Here is a 19,556-nt window from a genome sequence, read left to right on the forward strand (position 1 = left end):
TTTAATTTTATCATTAATTACATTAATTTACATAGCAATTAAACAACTATTTCCAGTTTGTGTGAGCCTGATTTGGAGGAGGAGAGACGTTTGCTACAGAGAGTCCATGAATGTTCCAGTACTTTCCATTAGACCTGTGTGTCCAAAAATAACTCACACCACGCATTCCACTCACCATGGCTTTATTACATTTGTACATCATACCAGTTACTTTATGTAAGAGAGCAGAATTACATACAGAATCCACAACAGGAGGCTATACTATTCTTTGGTGTTATTTTAGTACAGAGAAAGTGCATTTCTATCAACCTGGATAAACATGGTACACACCCATACATCTCTCAAAGAAACTTATTCCTTTATACTAGAGAACAAGGTTACTTCACTGTTCCAAATAACATAGCACTTATTTCACACCTAATGTATAGTTGCTGTAAACATTGTTAGTGGGAAATAGTGAGGTGAATCCCTCAGGTAAGCCTATTCACTTCATTCCAAACAGGGTACAACTGTACTCACGATTTCTGTTGTCATGGCACTGATCATCTTCTCAGACAGGCCCATTCTCCGTTTATTTCATAACTTAATGAAAATAACCAAATGAACAGGTCTTCACTGCATGAGACTTCTGTGACAATGGTGATATTTTTGTATTTTGTCTATGCATAGAAAACTGAAATCAGCTGGACTGATGCTTGGGTAACTTGAAACTCATTCCAAAGGAACAGGTCACTCGTTTATAAATGTGGTATGAATTATTCTTTATTTTTGAAAGAGACAGCTTCTGCACAGAAATGAAAATACTTGCTGATCTCTGCGTTCAGTCAGCAAAGTGCATAGTCATGTGCGAATAAAACTAATTGACAAGCAGAGTATAAATAAGATTTTCTAGTGCAAGGTTATTTTTAACATTATGGCAGGAGGAGCTGTGCGATCTACAGACAGATAATGCTGCAACGATTTAATTATTTAGATATTGATAAAAGAAATTGGCCTGGATGTAGCAATATGTAATTTTTTTTAAAATAGCATCAAAGACGCTGGAAATTCAGACAAACACCAGAATGTTAAATCAACTGACAAATCGTAAAAATCACCGTGGCAAGTGCTTGGAATTGTCATTGTACAAACCACAGTCTTATCTCCAGCAATTCAAGTGGACATGATGTGCTATTTTCCTGATCCTATCAGGGAAATTCTTCCAGTGTCCTTGCCAACGCAATAGAATATACCCATTTGTCCACTAGTTGTTTGTGGAAATATTCTCTGTCTTTCTCACTTAAATTATAATCAGAATTGCTCTTCAACAGTATTTAAGTTTGAATGAGAAATGTTTTGGCACACACTCATAACGTGAAATGTAGTGCTCATATGCAAGGATTACATCCAATGAATTATCAAGGTACCATCCACGACTTAGCTTGCAGGTAGCAATATTTTTGTCATACATTAAGCACCACCTTTATTTTTCTTAAAGGCAGATCATGTTCATCGAGTGAGAATATCTGAGGTTTTTACCCATCGTTGCTTTAGATCAGGGGTTCACAACCTTTTTGATGCCATGGACCCCTAGCTTTAACCGAGGAGTCTGTAGACCCCAGGCTGGGAACCCCTGCTTTGATGTTAGTTCTGCGTTCTTTCAGGATTTCAAATACCTGCAATCGTTATTTGATGTTGTCTTTATTGTTTGTTCTGAGGAAGGTCAATCTTCCTATTCTTCAATTTGTTAGAGATTGCTTACTGTTTATCATGATCAAAAGAAACCAATCCGAAGTTAGATGAAGCAGCATAATGAATGAGGTGAAAGTGTCTTGTGCTCTCTTTCCTCGTGGCACTTATCCAAGACAAACATGCGTTCATGCCATTCATTAACACATCTTCCAAATATCTCAAAGCACTTCAGATTGTAATATATTATTCCAAAGTTAAATGACTCATTTCATGTAAACACAAGTACGTTTAAATGGAATTGTCTGTAAGTCTATTTGGCTTGAGGTACAGCTTTTGCTGGTGCAGCAAGAAAACCAGTACCTGTTGCATCAAACCAGACTGAAAAGAGTCAATTGTCACCCGAAGTAGATTTTCTTTCCCAATGTGGTATTTTCACTCTTGTAGATATGGAAGATTGGAGTGTGGTACAAATGGTCAAGTGCTTGGCACAGGTCCAGCCTTTGGGTATGAAGAGTGAGCAGGAAGATTAGAGTGCTATGTTTTCCAAAAGGGCTGCTTTCTTTAAGAAAAAAAATAGTTCTTGTCTCCGTTTTGAGCTTTTTGGCAAGACCTTTCTGTCTGCAGTGGGAGAGGAGCCATGTGTCAAACGCATTAAAGTTGTGTCACCTGCTAACAGCATGATCGCGCATTCTGATACGACTTTTAAAAATTGTATCATGTGTTTGAAAATGTATATATATATAAGCAGCTTTTGCCAAAATGTTTAAATTCATCATAAAACACATTAAACTTTACATGATTGTACACCTCCAAAGTATGTGAAAAAGAGCTGCATTTTACTAAGTGCGGCCAGATTGAAATGGTTCTTACGACTAGCGAGAGCTCTCATTCTGAGCGAGAATGCAGCAAAGCTTCTCGCTGGCTGCTTCGTTGGCTGATTTTAATGGCTGGAACTCATGCTACTTGCCAACAGTATGACCAAAGCGACCTGGAATTTGGCGGGAAGGACCCTCCCAACTGTTAAGATCATGCTAGTCGGAGGCAGCCACCCAAAGTCCAAGAGCATGGGTGGGGGAGGGAAGGTTTGGTGGGCAGCAGAAAAGATCCAAACTTTTCTTTTGAAGCCATCCCTTCCTTCAGATTTTCATCTCCTTTGCACTTCTGAATTTTCTTGAAACATTTTCACTTTGTTGATCGGGTTTGGCTCACAAGAAAATGGCTTTGGCTTCCACTCCAGCAAACAGCTAGCTTGGCCATGCCCAAATTAAATTGCAGATCCGATTCCAAATACATAATCAGTGCCTCTTATGTATATTTGAAAAGGGCCCCCATGCTTTTTATGTGGGTGTCTTTGTGATTCCAATTTGAAATTACAGTTGGCTAGATTGGATACTCGAGCTATGTTGGCTGGAATCAGGGATTTATGCTTTGGCTCTTGGTAGGATCGCCTATGCCAAACAGGTTAGAGGGTAGAGGCCAGTCTAAGAGTGGTCCACTGGTCCTGCAGGTTAGGGGGTTCAGCTCAGGGCTAACAATCCTGACTGGTAAAACAAAATTGTTCCAGAAACAGCAATGAAGAATCCTTCTACATCTGAGTGCGACGGTATTACTGAGTCTCCATGACTGACAGTAGTGAAAACCGAGAGGAAGCTACTGACATGATGAGGGAAGCCCCGAACACCATTAGAGATGGACCTTCATTGCTGCCCTAAACGCCAGCAACGTAATAGGCTGTAAGTAAGTAAGGTAAAAATCTAGTACTATATTTTTTGCACATTAAAATCCACAATATTTGGAAAGCAAATTATTCTCTGCAAGCAAAAATATATAAGCTGTTATTGATTTTTGGTTGTTTATAAAACAGAAATATGGCACAATGCAAATGCAATCTATATTTATTGCTTCCTTTATACAATATAGAAACTTCAATCTATATGGCTCTATTCAAACTCTCTTCAATCTCTTAAATAATCTTTCATAAAGTGCCCAACAGTGACTAAACTGACACAGGCAAAATGTAACGTGTATAACTCAGGTTGTTTTCTGGCAATTCATAAGGATTTCTAAGTCAACATCATGTGGCATACTTATGTAACTTTGGCTAGGTTAATCTTAAAGGAGAGAGTACACAGGAAACATTGCAAATCCGATGCGTGCTTAACATGTGATTAACAACCCACCGATGATATTTTATTTTGATTGCAAGTAACTGATGCCTTGCAAGGATTAACTGATAAAGTTCCATTTTCGTAATTTTCTCTCCCCATATTGATGACAGAGAAATAATACTGGGGCAGAATATTATGGAAAGGTTTCCTGGTGGCATGCATTGTTAAAACATCACAACACTTTTGATCTTGAAGGACTAATGTTCATTTTTATCCGAAATATCTTTAAAGTTGCAGGCATCACTAGGTTTCATTGGGCTGATTTTGCTTGGATCAGTTTCCATTTCTGATTCTTTGGCAGGAGTTGTTGTGTGGCTCTTGTCTTGTTCTGCAGAATACATCTGAGTTGATCCTTCCGTATTCCCTGGCTGAGGCTCAGGAAAGCTTTTGTTTTCTGGGCCCATACTGGCTTTCTCTTCCAGCCTTTCTAGAAGGTTTTGAACCTTTTTCACGCCATCCCTTCTGGCCTGTCGTACATCATCCCGACCCTCAGGGTCTACGGAATCAAGGGCCAGCAGCTCTTTGGTCAGCAGTTCTTCAATCAACAAATAGTGTTTATCTGTTCCTGTTCCTTCAAATAAACACACGTCTTCCTCAAGCCTCTGAACTTTCTGAAGGATTTTCTCTACCTTCATTAGGCCTGGGTGCTTCTGAGTTGCTTCAGTGGCAATGGACTGTTTATCAGGCACACTGTCTGCAAGCTGGGTGCTGCCTGGTGCAGGGGATGGAGTACTCCTCTCAGCTTTCTCCGGTTTAGGCTGAGGTTTATGTGGTTGCTGCCTGATGACTTGAATTGGGATATACGCTGGAGGATGCTCTGATCCAGAGGAACCTGCCTTGCTCTCTTGTTGCATTCTGGGTGGCTCTTGATGCTGTACCCGTTGCTGGGCAACCTGTGATGGGGGAAATGGGAAGGAGAGGAGGGCAATGTAATATGTACAAGTAATTAGCTCAACAATGTAAACTATTTTACATACTTATTCTTCATTCAATTGTTTTTACTTCAAATAGGGCTGGACTCTCTTTTTGGGGCACTGATTAAATGAATGTATATATCAGGGGTTCCCAACCTGGGATCCATAGACCCCTCAGTTAATCCTAGAGGTACATGGCATAAAAGAGGTTGGGTCCCCTGCTATACATTATTACTGTCTTGTGTGCCTTAAGTTTTGAATTTCTATACTTGCTATTTATAAGAATGCACTCTGTTTAAGAGCATTGGGTAAAATATCTCAGTGATTCTTAATGCTTTTTTTGGAGTATCTCCAAATTATCATCCAGGCAAGAAGTGGCTGTTGATTATGCATACTCTGACCATCTCTGGAGTCATTTAAATTTGCTTCGGTTAACTAGCCTGCTAAATTTTACAAATCCATTACATCCTACCCAAAACTCTTTTGATTGTCTGTCTCGTTTCTAATTTAGAACCGAATACCATCGCTGGCACAAGCAGTGCAGGCAATCTCAAGAATGGCAAGACTCACTCTTGGAGCCCTTCCACTTTAAGAAACTGTACAAGGTTCGCCTTGATGTGACACAAATTTATATTTGTACTTTACTATTGTCCTCTTAATGGCGTTAACGTGCGGTTTTACCTGCCTCTCTATATATCACAACAGAACAAGGTGCAGCCAGTACCGTGTATCCGTGCTCAAAGTGTTCATTCCAAAATGGCTTCATGGAATGTTCTAGTGAGTCTGTAGTTACACTTCCCTAATCAAATTGATTCAGAAATGCTTTCCAGTTTACTCTGGAGACTATGCTTATAAGTAGCATGTTCATCATTTTCCGATTGGATTATCTCCCATTTAAAAGGTAAATTATGCTCTTAAACACTTTGATATTCGTCTGAAACATGCTGATGTACCTGTGGTCTCTCCATAGGTGATTGTGATCGACCCTGTGTTGACATCCGGGCTGGAGAACTCTCACGACTTGATGGTTCCTTTCGAGTCATTCTTAACGGTGACTGTGCCCCAGCTCTGGTTGTCCCCCAGTCATCGGGGGAAATCTTGTAGGCAGCTGGGTGTGGCTGCTGGACTGTGAACTGTGCTGGCTGGGAAGGGTACTGTACAGCTTGGCCAGGATGGTACACGTGCTGGGCGGGGTATTGGGCCTGCTGCACGGGGTGAGGTACTTGTTGGGTTGGGTGCTCTGCCTGGTGCGGAGGGTGGGGTGCCTGTTGCGCAGGGTACTGAGCCTGTTGCACTGGGAGCTGGCTATGTTGGCCTGAGTACTGCGCCTGATGAGAAGGGGGATACACTTGCTGAGTTGGCTTGGCTCCAACGCCTTCGTGGATCACTGGTATAGAAATATAACCTGAAGACCGCGGGGAATTTCCTAATTTTGATCGATTTTGCTGTGGTGATGAAAATGTCTGGGGGCTAGTTTGGAACAGTGAACTCTGAAATAAATGAAAGTAGACAATATTATTAAAGGTACCAGAGTATAAGAGATTACAGATGCAGGAATGTGGAGCAACATACAAAACACTAGATCCAAATCTGTGGAGGGAAATGGGAAGTTGGTGTTTCGGGTCAAGAACTTCCAAGGGTTCCCAACCTGGAGTCCATGGGTAACTTGCTTAATGATATAGGTCCATGGCATGAAAAAGGTTGGAAACACCTGACTGAAAGGTCGGGAGGGGGTAACGTGTATAAAAGGGGAGGGCAGGAGCAAAACAACAAAAAATGATTCTGGGAAATAAAGGCTTATCATATGAGGAGTGTTTGATGGCTCTGGGCCTGTACTCACAGGATCTTTGAAGAATGGGGGGGGGAGGGGAAATCTCATTGAAATCTATCGATTGTTGAAAGCCTTTGATAGAGTGGATGTGGAGAAGACGTTTCCTATGGTGGGGGAGTCTCAGAATAGAAGGATGACCATTTAGAACGGAGATGAGGAGGAATTTCTTCAGCTGAAGGGTGGTGAATCTGTGAAATTCATCGCCACAGGCGGTGGTAGAGGCCAGGTCAATGAGTGTAGTTACGGTGGAGGTTGATAGATTCTTGTAAGTCAGGGCGTGAAAGGTTACAGGGAGAAAGCAGGAGATTGGCGCTGAGAGGGAAATGGATCAGCCATGATGAAATGGTGGAGCAGACTCGATGGGCCAAATGTCCTAATTCTACTCCATTGTCTTATGGTCTTAAAAACTGGTATCTGATAGGGGATTCAGGTGAACAGGTTGATGTGGATAGGGGAGGGGGGAGTTGATAGGTGGAGAGGACAAAAGGCTGAAGACCATCTTCAATCCCTTTGTCAGCTCCACCTATCAATGCCCAGCTACTGATGTCATTGCCACTCCCCCGTATCTGCCAATCCCCTCTCCATCTAATCCACCTAACACCTTCCCTTTACCTTTTCATACTGACTACATCCCTCTCTCTTTCAGTCCAGATGAAGCATGCCAGCCCAAAACATCTACTATCTATCTCCCTCCACAATGCCGCTTGAGCTGCTGAGATCTTTCAGGATTTTTGTGCTTTGCTCCAAGGGTTTTTAGTTCATTAAGTACTACAGTCATAATGTGAATGGAACTGATAAGAGAAATTGTCAAAATCATACTAATATCACTACAAAGACTTCTGATGCTTATAATTCAAAATATAATTTCCAAAGTTCAAAAGGCAAATGTAAAACTTTTAATGGAACATGATGTGCTGCTGAGAAATAGAAGATAGACAAGAATATCCCATCATGAGTTGGTTATTTTTAGAGCCTCAAACATGATAGTCTAAAAATAAATCTACAATTAGATTTCTGGAAGGAACAGGTGACGTCTTTATAATTTGCCTTGTAATGGTGTCAGAGGGAACTCTTAGTTCGGAGTTTAAAGTAAAATATTATTAGCAAGTATTTGTATCAGTTTGTGAACAGTGGTTTTGAGAAACTGACAACTTAATTTAACTTTAATTTCTTATAGAACGTTACTTGGCCCTGTCTAGTATGTAGACACAACCAAATCCCATGGGTGCCGCAGTAGCCTAACGATTAGCGCGACACTATTACAGCTCACGGCATCGGAGTTCGGAGTTCAATTCTGACGTAACCTGTATGTCCTCTTTGTGAAATGCGCAGGTTTTCGCTGGGTCCTCCAGTTTCCTCTCACAGACCAATGATGTACCGGTTAGTAGGTTAATTGGTCATTGTAAATTGTCCTGTGATTAGGCCAGAGTTAAATCGAGGGTTGCTAGGCAGCGCAACTTGAAGGGCCAGAAGGGCCTGTTCTCTGCTATTTCTCTAAATAAATAAACTCTTGAGACAAAATAGACAAATTACCTCCAACCCTTGAGGCTGAGTAGAGGCAGCTGCTGTTGTTTGTCCACTCTGTTTATCTGCTTGTGTAGCTTCCAATGGAGACCCAGCAGGTGACTCAGCTCTTGCAGAGAGCCTGGATGGAGACTGTGCCCGTAATAGGGAGGGTGCTCTGCCTTCACTTTTAAGTCTCTGCACGTCGGGCTGCTGGGGCGAGTAGTGTACTTTCTGTAAATAATGTTCAGGAACTCCTTCGTGGATCACTGGGATGGGAATGTAGCCCGGACGAAGCTGAGGCCTAGAAGACCCGGATTCCTTGCCATGCCACAGTTTCGAGTGATCTTGTGAGGGCTGTGGATATCCCGATGGATGAGGGCCATTGTGAACGCCTTGTCTTTCCTAGAAGAAGAATGTACACAACACAAGGTTAATAATTAATATTTAATCTTTGGACTGAATTTACAGAAATGCAATAATATTTTGAAAGTGGATGTAAGCAACTGCCCAACCAACTATGAAAAAATACGAATAACCTAAGTACTGAGACTCTAATAACATCTATACAAAAATATATGAGAATCACTTCGCAAAACCTACTAATATTAATTATGCTTCCTTTACTGATGAAACCTTACCAGCAGGCTTGCTGGCCTATTTTAAAAACAATTTACCGTTATGAAGTGCATAGGTAAATGCAGCAGTTGGGAACTCTTAAATGAAAACAGAAAATTGTGTCTGTTATCAATAGCAAATGAGCTGAAATGTTAGCAACACACCCACAAAAAATGCTGGTGAACATTTTTTGTTCACAGTCCTGACGAAGGGTCTCAGCCCGAAACATCGACTGTACCTCTTCCTATAGATGCTGCCTGGCCTGCTGCGTTCACCAGCATTTTTTGTGGGTGTTGCTTGAATTTCCAGCATCTGCAGATTTCCTCGTGTTTGAGCTGAAATGTTAGCTGTGTTTCTCTGTCCGTAGATGATATTTCACCTGCTGAATCCTCCTACCCCTTTCTGTTGCAAATTAAAATAGTGGTAGCTTCATCAGAAATAACTTGTTGACAGAACTACATCCAAAGCTTATAAGTAAAAGATGGTTCAATAGTTCGCTGGTGTCATTTAATATCAGAGAATGTATACAATATACAACCTGAAATTCTTATGCTCCCAAGACATCCACGAAACAGATGATAAATCCACAGAAAAAAACGTCAGAACCCCAAAGCCTCCCCCCACACACAAGCAGCAGCAAAAGCATTAACCCTTCCCCTTCCCTGACTTATTCCAGCAAAAAGTATCAACTCCCACCACTCAAGCAAACAGCAAAGCCCCCAAAGGGAGACCGTGATCTGCAGTTCAACATCTGACCATTCAACACGCCACAGGCTCTCTCTCTTAGCACTTACTGCTTCATGATTTTTATTGAGAAAGTTAATTACATGCTATGAACTGAAACTTACAGTATTTTAAGGTGTATAGTCTAGGTTAATAAGCTTGATAGATGATGACCTCTGTCCATTATTCTTTAAAACAAATTTATATATGTCTTGATAAATAGTTATAACTCTTGGTATTTTAATCTGCTTTGTTTAGACAATGTCCACTGAGAAGTTTACTTGTCCTTTCATTGTAAATTAGCAAAATGAGTGTTGTTAGACAGCCCACAGCTAAGATTTTGCATTAGGCTATGAAGGCAAGCTACTGGAAACTGGCAAAGCAAGTCAACATTTCTGAAGCATCACATCATGCACCTCTAAAGATTCTCATTGCTGCTCCGATGTTGAGTGTTAATGACAAGAACACGGACGTCCTAAATGAAAGTCTTCCTTTAAGATTCAGTCATTCTTCAGAAGTGATGTCAATGTTTAGTTCAGTTTTAAGAATGATCTCAAAGTGCAGCTCAGTGTACAAATAGTTCTAATATGGGTGGGAAGTGCAGCTGCAGTACTCCTTGGGTAGATCAATCTGTAGTGCTCCACCTTGTTTTGGATGTGTTACAGATATACCAAAAAATCAAAATCAAATGAAGTTCAAGTTCAATTATCATTCAACCATACATGAATACAGCCAAATGAAACAGTGGATTGGGGGGTGGGGGAGAAGAATCTTATTTATGCACTCAAAAAAGTAAACGAAGGTGATGATATTTCTTCATATGGGAGAATCTATGATGAGAGAGACAATCTAATAATTAGATATAGGAGATTTAGGAAAGAGTCAGGTTGTGTATTGGGTATTTACACACAGGGGATGAAACATCTGCAGTTATTATCCACAAAATCTTCACTCCTACTGTGCAAATGTCTTAGGCCCCACAGATTTTTTTATATGTTTTCAGATGGTATGGCCTCCGCAGAGCCCTGATATCAACATCATCAGGGCTGTCTGGGATTACCTGGAGAGAAAGAAGCAAGTGAGACAGCCAAAGTCTGCAGGAGAACTGTGGCAAGTTATCCAAGATGCTGGGAATAACATACCGGCTGATTTTCTTATTAAGAATGCACAGCAGTGTACCTAAGAGAATTGATTCAGTTTCAAAGGCAAAGGGTGGTCGGGTCACACCAGATATTAATTTGGTTTAGTTTTATTATGTTTACTGCTCTTTATAGTATTTTTTGATAATTAGAAACTTTTCAATTCATTATTTTTGAAAGTGCCTTCGCTTTACTGATTTTTTTTACATGTGCCAAAGACTTTTGCACAGTACTGTATGTCAAATGAAATTTGCTTTGGATAGGGAGTCAAACAGTATTGACAAATCATGCAATTAGACATGATATGCAGTTCAGGCAAAACCAAATGGCAAAAATTTACCTATGTGTTGGAGTGGTCTACTCTTATTCCTGTTGCATTTATCCAATCTCATTGTTACAATCTCTACAAGTTCAAAAATCTCTTCTACACTCTCTGGTCCTCAAGTTAAAAGCTAGTGATACCCCTCTCCCAGGTCTCACCACTACATTACAAAGAGTGGTGGAGATCTAAAGGTTCAATGATCAAGGATCAAATTTATTTGCCACATACATTTATTAGGAAATTGCTGTGGTGTATTGGCACTATATGCAACAAAAAACAACATTCAACAATTATAAAGAATAAAGAATTATATAAAAATAAAGTTTCCTTCTGAAACATTTATATATTTTACCTGCAATATACACAGTACCAAAGTTTTTTTTTCTCCAAGAGGACCACAACTTTGTCGTGGTTTGGAGGCTCGTGTGCCTCAATGACCCTGAGAGCGATGTTGGCTGGAGTCAGGGCTTTATGCTTTGGCTCCCAGTAGGGTCACCCATGCCAAACAGGTCAAAGGGCCGAGGCCAGACTGAGAGTGGTCCACCGGTCCTCCAGGTTTTGGGGGTTCAGCTCAGCGCTAACAACCCTGACTGGTAAAACAAAACTGTTATGGAAACAGCAATGCAGAATCCTACGTCTGAGTGTGGTGGTATTACTGAGTCTCCACTTGGGACTTGCATGACTAAGAGTACTGAAAACAGAGAAAGCTACTAACATGATGAAGAAAGCCCTGAACACCACCAGAGATGAAGGACCTTCATTGCTGCTCTAAATGCCAATGGTGTAATGAGCAGTAAGTGCCAAAGACTTATGGCCCAATCTCTCCAACTTCTGCATTTATAGTTCACAATCTCCTTCAATCTACTGGATGAAACTCAAAACATTTTTTTATGTTAAAGGAGCCATATGATTGCATATTGTTGTTAACAACCTTAATTGCACACATTCCTGTGCGTTATATGAGTCAAAAATGGAACAGTAACTCTAGACAAATTAGATCGCAGGACACTCCTCTTAGCCCACCCCGCTATTCACTGCAATTGTCCACCATCCAAAAATACTGAGGTCCAATTTCGGAAGCATTGCCTGGAATTAATTAGAATATACAGCACAAACCCAGGTCACTTAAGCTCAACCAATCTATGAAGGCATAAATGTTCCATTTGAACTTTCCCAGTCCCCACCCCCAATCCTACATCTTTCTTCATTCAATTACACTAACAAAGTCTTGCATTACCTCCTCCCTCTATACTGATCTAATTTATCCTTAAGGGCACCCATACCATGTACCTGAACCTCTCCATGCGGCATCAAATATCAAGCTCCATTTCTTGGGTCAATATATTTCTTCCGAGTTCCCTTTTGAATTTGTTTGGTATTGTTACCCCCAGTTTTATTGTTTCTCGTACATGTGGGTCGACCTTATCAAGAATTGGCAGACTCAGGCTCAGAATCAGAATCAGGTTTATCATACCCGACATATGTAATGAAATTTGTTATTTTCTGCCAGCAGTATTGTGTGAGACATGAAAAATTACTGTAAGTTATAATAAAAATAGAACAAATACATATTGCAAAGGAAAAGTGAGGTTGTGTTTATGGGTTCAAAGACTGGATGTGATTATGACATAGCTATTATAATTTCATGGTAACAGGGTAGAGATACTTCTCTACCAAAGGAAGTGTAAGGCAGTCCTTCCCTTCGCTAGCCAACCGGTCACCCTTGGGCAAGGTGCAGCACCTGCTTAGCCCCATATCCCTGATCAGGGTCACGCGAAACCATGGGAGCAGGTGGTGGATGGTCATATGAGCAACTGGTGCATATCAGTCCTGACGCCAGGCGGGCAACCCCTGAAGCGTATTGATAATGGCTGGGGTCACCCATCTTGTAAAGACACTGTCCAGAAGAAGGCAATGACAAACTACTTCTGTAGAAACATTTGTCAAGAACATTCATGGTCATGGATAAGACCATCGCCCTTGTCAATACGTCATGGCACATAATGATGGCGATGATGATTATAATTTCAGAGGCCTCTATTAAGTTACTAGGTTTGCATTTTAATGGGTTCATTAAAATTTCTTTTGAGTTTCTCTTTAATTTAAAGAGCAGTGACTCAGACTTTTTGGAACATGGTGAGATTTTCTCCTCCAATATTTTGTAAGGAGTCAAGTTGCTGTCCTAGCACAGGCATTCACATAGTTGTCTAACAGATTTTCATACACTTGAATCTCCAAATCCATGAAATTACTGGAAGCAAAAAAGAATTTGTTGTGTTTTCACCCAATTAGTTGTCATAGTATGAACTTCCATCACTACCACAATTGAATCCGTCAATTAGAATGTTTGAAAGTGATTAGATTTGGACAAAAATATTTAAGGGAGGGGTTTTAAAGAAAATATGATTCAAGCAGATTGCTTCTGAGTAGAAAATAACAAACTCAGTGGATTTGGAAGTTAAGGGAAATTTAACCAATATAAAATTTCCAGTGTGGTTTTTAGATAAGTTTAATACCTGAAAGTCTATCAATATTTAATAATTGTTTTCTCATGAAGCATAATTTTCCAAAAACCCAAGTTAAATGTTTTAGTGCATGATTCCTATGCAGGTCAAAGTTGAAATCTCAGGCACACACAACCGTTGTTCCTTCGAATCTGCACAGGTGCATGGCCACACAGTAACTGAATTGCTCTCACGCACATAGCCGTCATTGCCTAGCAGCTAATATTTTCTTTTATATAATATACTGCGCAGTTTTCCAGCAATTTAAAAATTTCCTAATCAGAAGAATGGTTGGTCCATGCAGCTGTAAAAAATAATTAGAGGGAACATTTCACCCAACACTAAAACTTGCTAGTATTCAATTCACTCAGAGCCAATAGTCTATTGCATTAAAACAATCTCTTCCACATTGAAAGTAGTTGGCTTGCTAAGTGTTTGAATATTGCCTCCCAGCTGCTGAACTCAATAAAATATTTAGGGCCCAGAGTTTCCCACCCTTCTGGTTGTCACAGGGTATAGAATCACTGAGTGATACAGCAAAAATTAGTCCATTCGACATATCAAGTCTGTGAATATTTCCAGAGAGGATTTAGTCATCCCCTTTCCCCTACTCTTTCCAGACATTGTCAAATTTCAGGAGTCAACCTATAATCTGCTTTCTGAAATCCCAACAGAATTTTGTAATCTGCCTTGTGTTTGGGTGTAAACCACTCTTCAAGAGAAAAAATGGAAAAAAAGTACAATTGCCTCTCAAAGAATTATTCAGAATTAATTATTTTTAGAATGTCATGAAAGTTCATGCAGAATAAAATGAGAAACCATTTTTCTACAAACTATTTGTGTCATTTCCCATGTATTTTTATTTTAAACAGTAATATGAAAATTGAGAAAATTTTACATAAATGTCATTAAAAAATTCTTAGGTAACAAGCAACAATATCTACCACCAGGCTGTTTAGGCACTACAGCAGTACGTCCTAAAATTATATATAATCTGCAGACTCTTTATTTTCCCCAATTTGGTTTTATCTCCCACTGAATCTCTCTGGACGCGTTTCTTTCATTCAGCACGTGGGTTTAAAAGCTGGGACACCAGCCTCGTATGTTTGAAACACTTGAGATTTATGAGCGCATCTCTGGAAAAAAACAATCAGTTTCTGGTCGCTTACTTCACACGGTAGAAACTTCACTACATGCCTCTGAGCTGTGCTGGATGTCACCACCAGAACAGCACTACTTTTAACATCTGACAGCTGTGAAGCTCCACAAGATCCTCAATGTCTCTAAACTTTCTCCTGACAACTGGCTCGGTCAGTTAAACAAGGTGTCAGCTGCCAGACTCCATAGAGTCTACCGGATTCCTGGCGAATTCGACCTAATCTCCAATGTCTCCGCTTAATCTCATTTTAAGGGTTTTTTTATTTTGACATTGGAATTCTATTTTGTGATTACATATATTAACGGGGTCAACTTCCCTCATAACACATGCTGCCTGTTTAGCAACGTAACAGTAATAGCTTTAAATAACCCTCACTGAAGGGTGAAAGTAAAAGGTTAACCAGTTGACGCTTCATCAGATTGGACTGCAGTGCGTCATCTGAAGCACAGTCTTAATCTCTGAAACTATAACGATGCCATCTTGTTTCTGAGTAACTTTAAAAGACTTGTTAATGCTAATTAATTTTCATTCCCGCACAGTGGAGGGTCGGGAAAGATTATACCTGGCCATCGTTATTCCCAGATGGAAACTGGGTTATTGGTACAATGATTGAGAATGTGCAAAAACAATCAGCCTCAAACCCCCTCCCTTGTGCCGAAGGCTGCACAGAGGTAGGTTACTGTTAATAACAAGTCACTGCAGTATCTGCGCACCGAGTGTACAACCGCGCAGTACACAACACGCGCTTAAATAGAACATCACATCACCCAATAAAAACTCGAGAAAAACACTCTTAAAATGCACCTAGAAACACAACTGCGGCAGATTAAAAGGTGGAAACTCTTTTTTTGTCTGCCGCTTGGACTGTGTGAAACGAGATGCGGACTGTGAAGCTCCAGGACGCAGCACTGACCTTCTGTGACTCTAGTCTCGGGTCACTCCACGTTGTCGTCCTGGTGTTGTGGTCGACGAAGAAAGGCCAGCCGGTCTGGGGGTCAATCTTAACCTCCCAGCCCGGTGGAAGAGCGTCGGCGTCGGTCTTCGTATTGGGAGAAACCTTCATCGCAAAGCTTGGGACGGTGAACTGAGCCATTCTGCGCTCTTGCTTCCCTCTGTGTAATATATAGACTGACGAGGGAGGCTACGGCTGGGCTGGAAGGGCTCTGGAATACGATCTGAGAACAGTGAGCAATAAGAGTCTCCAAGAGCTGGAATATTCTGGCTGTTTCTCCGCTCTTCTGAAAATGTCTGGGTTAGATGATTAACCAACGCACATAAACTATTACAGTGCGTCCGCCAGTAACCCTGGAATAGGTGCTGGGAAAGTGGATCGTATTTACTGTACTGGCTTTCGGTACAAATAGGGAGGAGCTATACCGTCAGAATCTATTGACAGAGAGCAGCCTTTCCGCCCCCCCCCCCACCCAGACCCGAGTAATTATTCTTCATCCCTTTAAATTTACGAAGTAAATATTTATTTGTAATATTGAAGAAGCCATCTGTAAATGTCGCCATATGGCCAAATATGGTAAAAGTCTCACCAAGGGATTTAACGATAAGCAATGATAAAAGGGCTTGACGGGATGTCATTTTATTTGAATGGTACTATTCCATATAAGGTGGATTTCCAAAAACATGTCATGGACCCATTTTCATAAATACCAATCACAGTGCAACCAAACTTCAACTGATTTCTGTTTAAAATGTCTGTGGAGGGGCAATTAAAGATAAATATACAAGGCTGATTTGAAGTTTGCAATGAGAACTGTCATTTATAACAATCAATATTCACTAGTACAGTGGAGGCGATCTAACTGGAGTACACAATTAACTGTTGAAATCCAAAGCTACTTCGAGTGTTACTCTTCTCAGGAAAGTGCTGTAGCAAACTTTGCCAGGGCAATTAACATGGAAGTAGTTATTTAAGGTAGTCTTCAATTCTTCCCCTAAATAAAAGAACAATTAAAACCTTGCAGATTGTGTAACTGAGCTTTTAATTTTCATCTGAAGTGTAATAAGTGCTGATCAATATTTCCAATCCATAAAGAAAATTCATTAAAATATTTAATGAATTTGTAAGTTAGTTCAAAGAAGTTCAAAGTAAATATGTTATCAAACTACATATATGCCACTATAAACTACCCTAAGCTTCATTTTTTTTGCAGGGATTCACAGTAGATATAAAAAATACAATAGAATCAATGAAAGACTACACACAAATACAGACAAACAAATCAATGTGCAAAAGATGACAAATCAAAGTTCAAACTAAATATATCTCACCATATACAACATTGAGATTCGTTTTCTTGCAGGCATACCCAGTAAATCCAATAATCAGAATAGAATAAGATAATGAGAGGCGTTGATCGTGTGGATAGTCAGAGGCTCTTTCCCAGGGCTGAAATGGCTAGCATGAGAGGGCATATTTTTAAGGTGTTTGGAAGTACAGAGGAGATGTCAGGGGTAGGTTTTTTCACGCAGAGTGGTGAGTACGTGGAATGGGCTGCTGGTGGCAGTGGTGGAGGCGAGAACGATAGGTTCTTTTAAGAGACTCCTGGATGGATACATGGAGCTTAGAAAAATAGGGGGCTGTGAGTAAGCCTAGGCAGTTCTAAGGCAACGACATGTTCGGCACAGCTTTGTGGGCCGAAGGGCCTGTATTGTGCTGTAGAATCAATGAAACACAATGCCTGACAGGGCAGACAAACAGCCAATGTGCAAAAGACAACATACTGTGCAAATCCAAAAAGAAAAACAAAATAAATAAGTACATTAATTAATAGAAAGATACAGTAGATTATTTCATTGAGAACATGGAAGTGAGTCCATAGGTTGTGGAATAGGTTTTGGTAAACAAAGCAGAAATCCTATTTTTATTGGACTTAATGCAGGATGGTTACAAAATTATTTATGATACAGTAAAAATAAAAGAATTTTTACGGAGATAGCTTTCAATGACAAGTATTTATCCAAGCTGTCAGCTCAGTTAGCCCTGTGACATCACTGTTGCTGGACAGATAAAAAAGGTTCATTTAGAAAGTGACAGGCTATTTGTTGCTGGGAAAAGAAAAATCTATATTTCAGTTGACTGTTTTTGTTAAGGTCACCAAAGCTATTGACACTGCACCACATTGGGTGTGTTAATACACTGCAAAAATAATAATAACTGCAGGAGAATATACTTTATTCTGTGTGTGCTTACATCATAAATATAAATTTAGTAAGTAACGTCCATAGCTTTATCAATCACGTTTGTCAACTCCTCAAAGAATTCAATCACATTAGTAAGTCACAACTTGCCCCACGCAAAGTCATGCTGACTGTCCATAATTAGGCCATGGTTTTCCAATTGCTCATTAACTCTAGAAACATAGAAAACCTACAACACAATACAGGCCCTTCGGCCCACATGTGTCGAACAAGTAGTTACTTTAGAAATTACCCAGGGTTACCCATAGCCCTCTATTTTTCTAAACTCCATGTACCTATCCAGGAGCCCCTTAAAAGATCCTATTGTATCCACCTCCGACACCATCACTGGCAGCCCATTCCACACACTTACCACTCTTTGTGTGAAAAACTTACCCCAACTCTTCTGTACCTACTTCCAAGCACCTTAAAATATGCCCTCTCATGCTAGCCATTTCAGCCTTGGGGAAAAAGCCTCTGGCTATCCACGCGATCAATGCTTCTCATTATCTTGTACACCTCTGTCAGGTCACCTCTCATCCTCCATCACTCCAAGGAGAAAAGGCAAAGTTCACTCAACCTATTCTTGTAAGAAATTCCCCCTAATCCAGGAAACATCTTTGTAAATCTCCTCTGCACCCTTTCTATGGTTTCTTCATCCTTCTTGTAGTGAGGTGACCAGAACTGAGCACAGTACTCCAAGTGGGGTCTGACCAGGGTCCTATATAGCTGTAATATTACCTCTCAGCTCCTAAACTCAATCCCACGGTTGATGAAGGTCAATGCACCGTATGCCTTTTTAACCACAGAGTCAACCTGCACAACAGCTTTCAGTGTCCTATGGACTCAGAACCCAAGATCCCTCTGATCCTCCACGCTGCCAAGAGTCTTACCGTTAATACTATATTCTACCATCATATTTGACCTACTAAAATGAACCATTTCACACTTATCTGGGTTGAACTCCATCTGCCACTTCTCAAACAGTTTTGCATCCTATCGATGTCCCGCTGTAACCTCTGACAGCCCTCCACACTATCCACAACACCCCCAACCTTTGTGTCATCTGCCAATTTACTGACCCATCCCTTCACTTCCTCATCCAGGTCATTTATAAAAATCATGAAGAGAAGGGGTCCCAGAACAGATCCCTGAGGCACATCACTGGTCACCAAACTCCATGCAGAATATGACCCATCTACAACAATTCTTTGCCTTCTGTGGGCAAGCCAATTCTGGATCCACAAAGCAATGTCCCCTTGGATCCCATGCCTCCTTACTTTCTCAATAAGCCTTGCATGGGGTACTTAATCAAATGCCTTGCTGAAATCCATATATACTACATCTACTTCTCTACCTTCATCAATGTGTTTAGTCACATCCTCAAAAAAATTCAATCAGGCTCTTAAGGCATGACCTGCCTTTGACAAAGCCATGCTGACTATTCCTAATCATATTATGCCTCTCCAAATGTTCATAAATCTTGTCTCTCAGGATCGTCTCCATCAATTTACCATCCACTGAAGTAAGACACACTGGTCCTGGGCTATAACTATTCCCTTCCTTGAATAAGGGACCAACATCTGCAACCCTCCAATCCTCTGGAACCTCTCCCATCCCCATTGATGATGCAAAGATCTTTGCCAGAGGTTCAGAAATCTCCACCCTCACCTCTCACGGTAGCCTGGGGTATATCATCCGGTCCCGGTGACTTTACCAACTTGATGCTTTCCAAGAACTCCAGCACATTCTCTTTCTTAATGTCTATATGCTCAAGCTTTTCAGTCCGCTGTAAGTCATTCCAACAATTGC

At 40.6% G+C, this 19,556-nt stretch overlaps 1 protein-coding gene and 1 long non-coding RNA gene across 2 annotated transcripts in view; one reads left to right on the plus strand and one right to left on the minus strand.

Moving 5' to 3' along the window:
- LOC134359058 (uncharacterized) overlaps positions 1-14,135 on the plus strand; it is a 62,224-nt gene extending 48,089 nt beyond the window's left edge. The window contains exon 3 of the long non-coding RNA XR_010021025.1: positions 10,432-14,135. This is a non-coding gene — a long non-coding RNA (uncharacterized LOC134359058). The remainder of the gene's footprint in view (positions 1-10,431) is intronic.
- Positions 3,549-15,883, minus strand: bag3 (BCL2 associated athanogene 3). The gene is made up of 4 exons (XM_063071929.1): positions 15,466-15,883; positions 8,118-8,492; positions 5,707-6,243; positions 3,549-4,732 (listed from the first exon to the last, which is right to left on the minus strand). Exons 1-4 carry the CDS (start codon positions 15,643-15,645, stop codon positions 4,037-4,039), a joined length of 1,788 nt encoding a protein of 595 aa, XP_062927999.1. The 5' UTR covers positions 15,646-15,883; the 3' UTR covers positions 3,549-4,036.
- Between the last annotated feature and the right edge of the window lie 3,673 nt (positions 15,884-19,556).

The sequence above is a fragment of the Mobula hypostoma genome, chromosome 19 (assembly GCF_963921235.1).
Source record: "Mobula hypostoma chromosome 19, sMobHyp1.1, whole genome shotgun sequence".
Lineage (NCBI taxonomy): Eukaryota > Metazoa > Chordata > Chondrichthyes > Myliobatiformes > Myliobatidae > Mobula > Mobula hypostoma.

Excerpts from the sequence above, each read along its gene's own strand:
- bag3 (XM_063071929.1), bottom strand. The coding sequence starts at position 15,645 with ATGGCTCAGTTCACCGTCCCAAGCTTTGCGATGAAGGTTTCTCCCAAT. Across the intron at positions 6,244-8,117 it reads CTCAGCCTCAAGGGTTGGAG|AGTTCACTGTTCCAAACTAG; the intron begins GTAATTTGTCTA and ends CATTTATTTCAG. Across the intron at positions 4,733-5,706 it reads CACCTATGGAGAGACCACAG|GTTGCCCAGCAACGGGTACA; the intron begins GTACATCAGCAT and ends CCCCCATCACAG.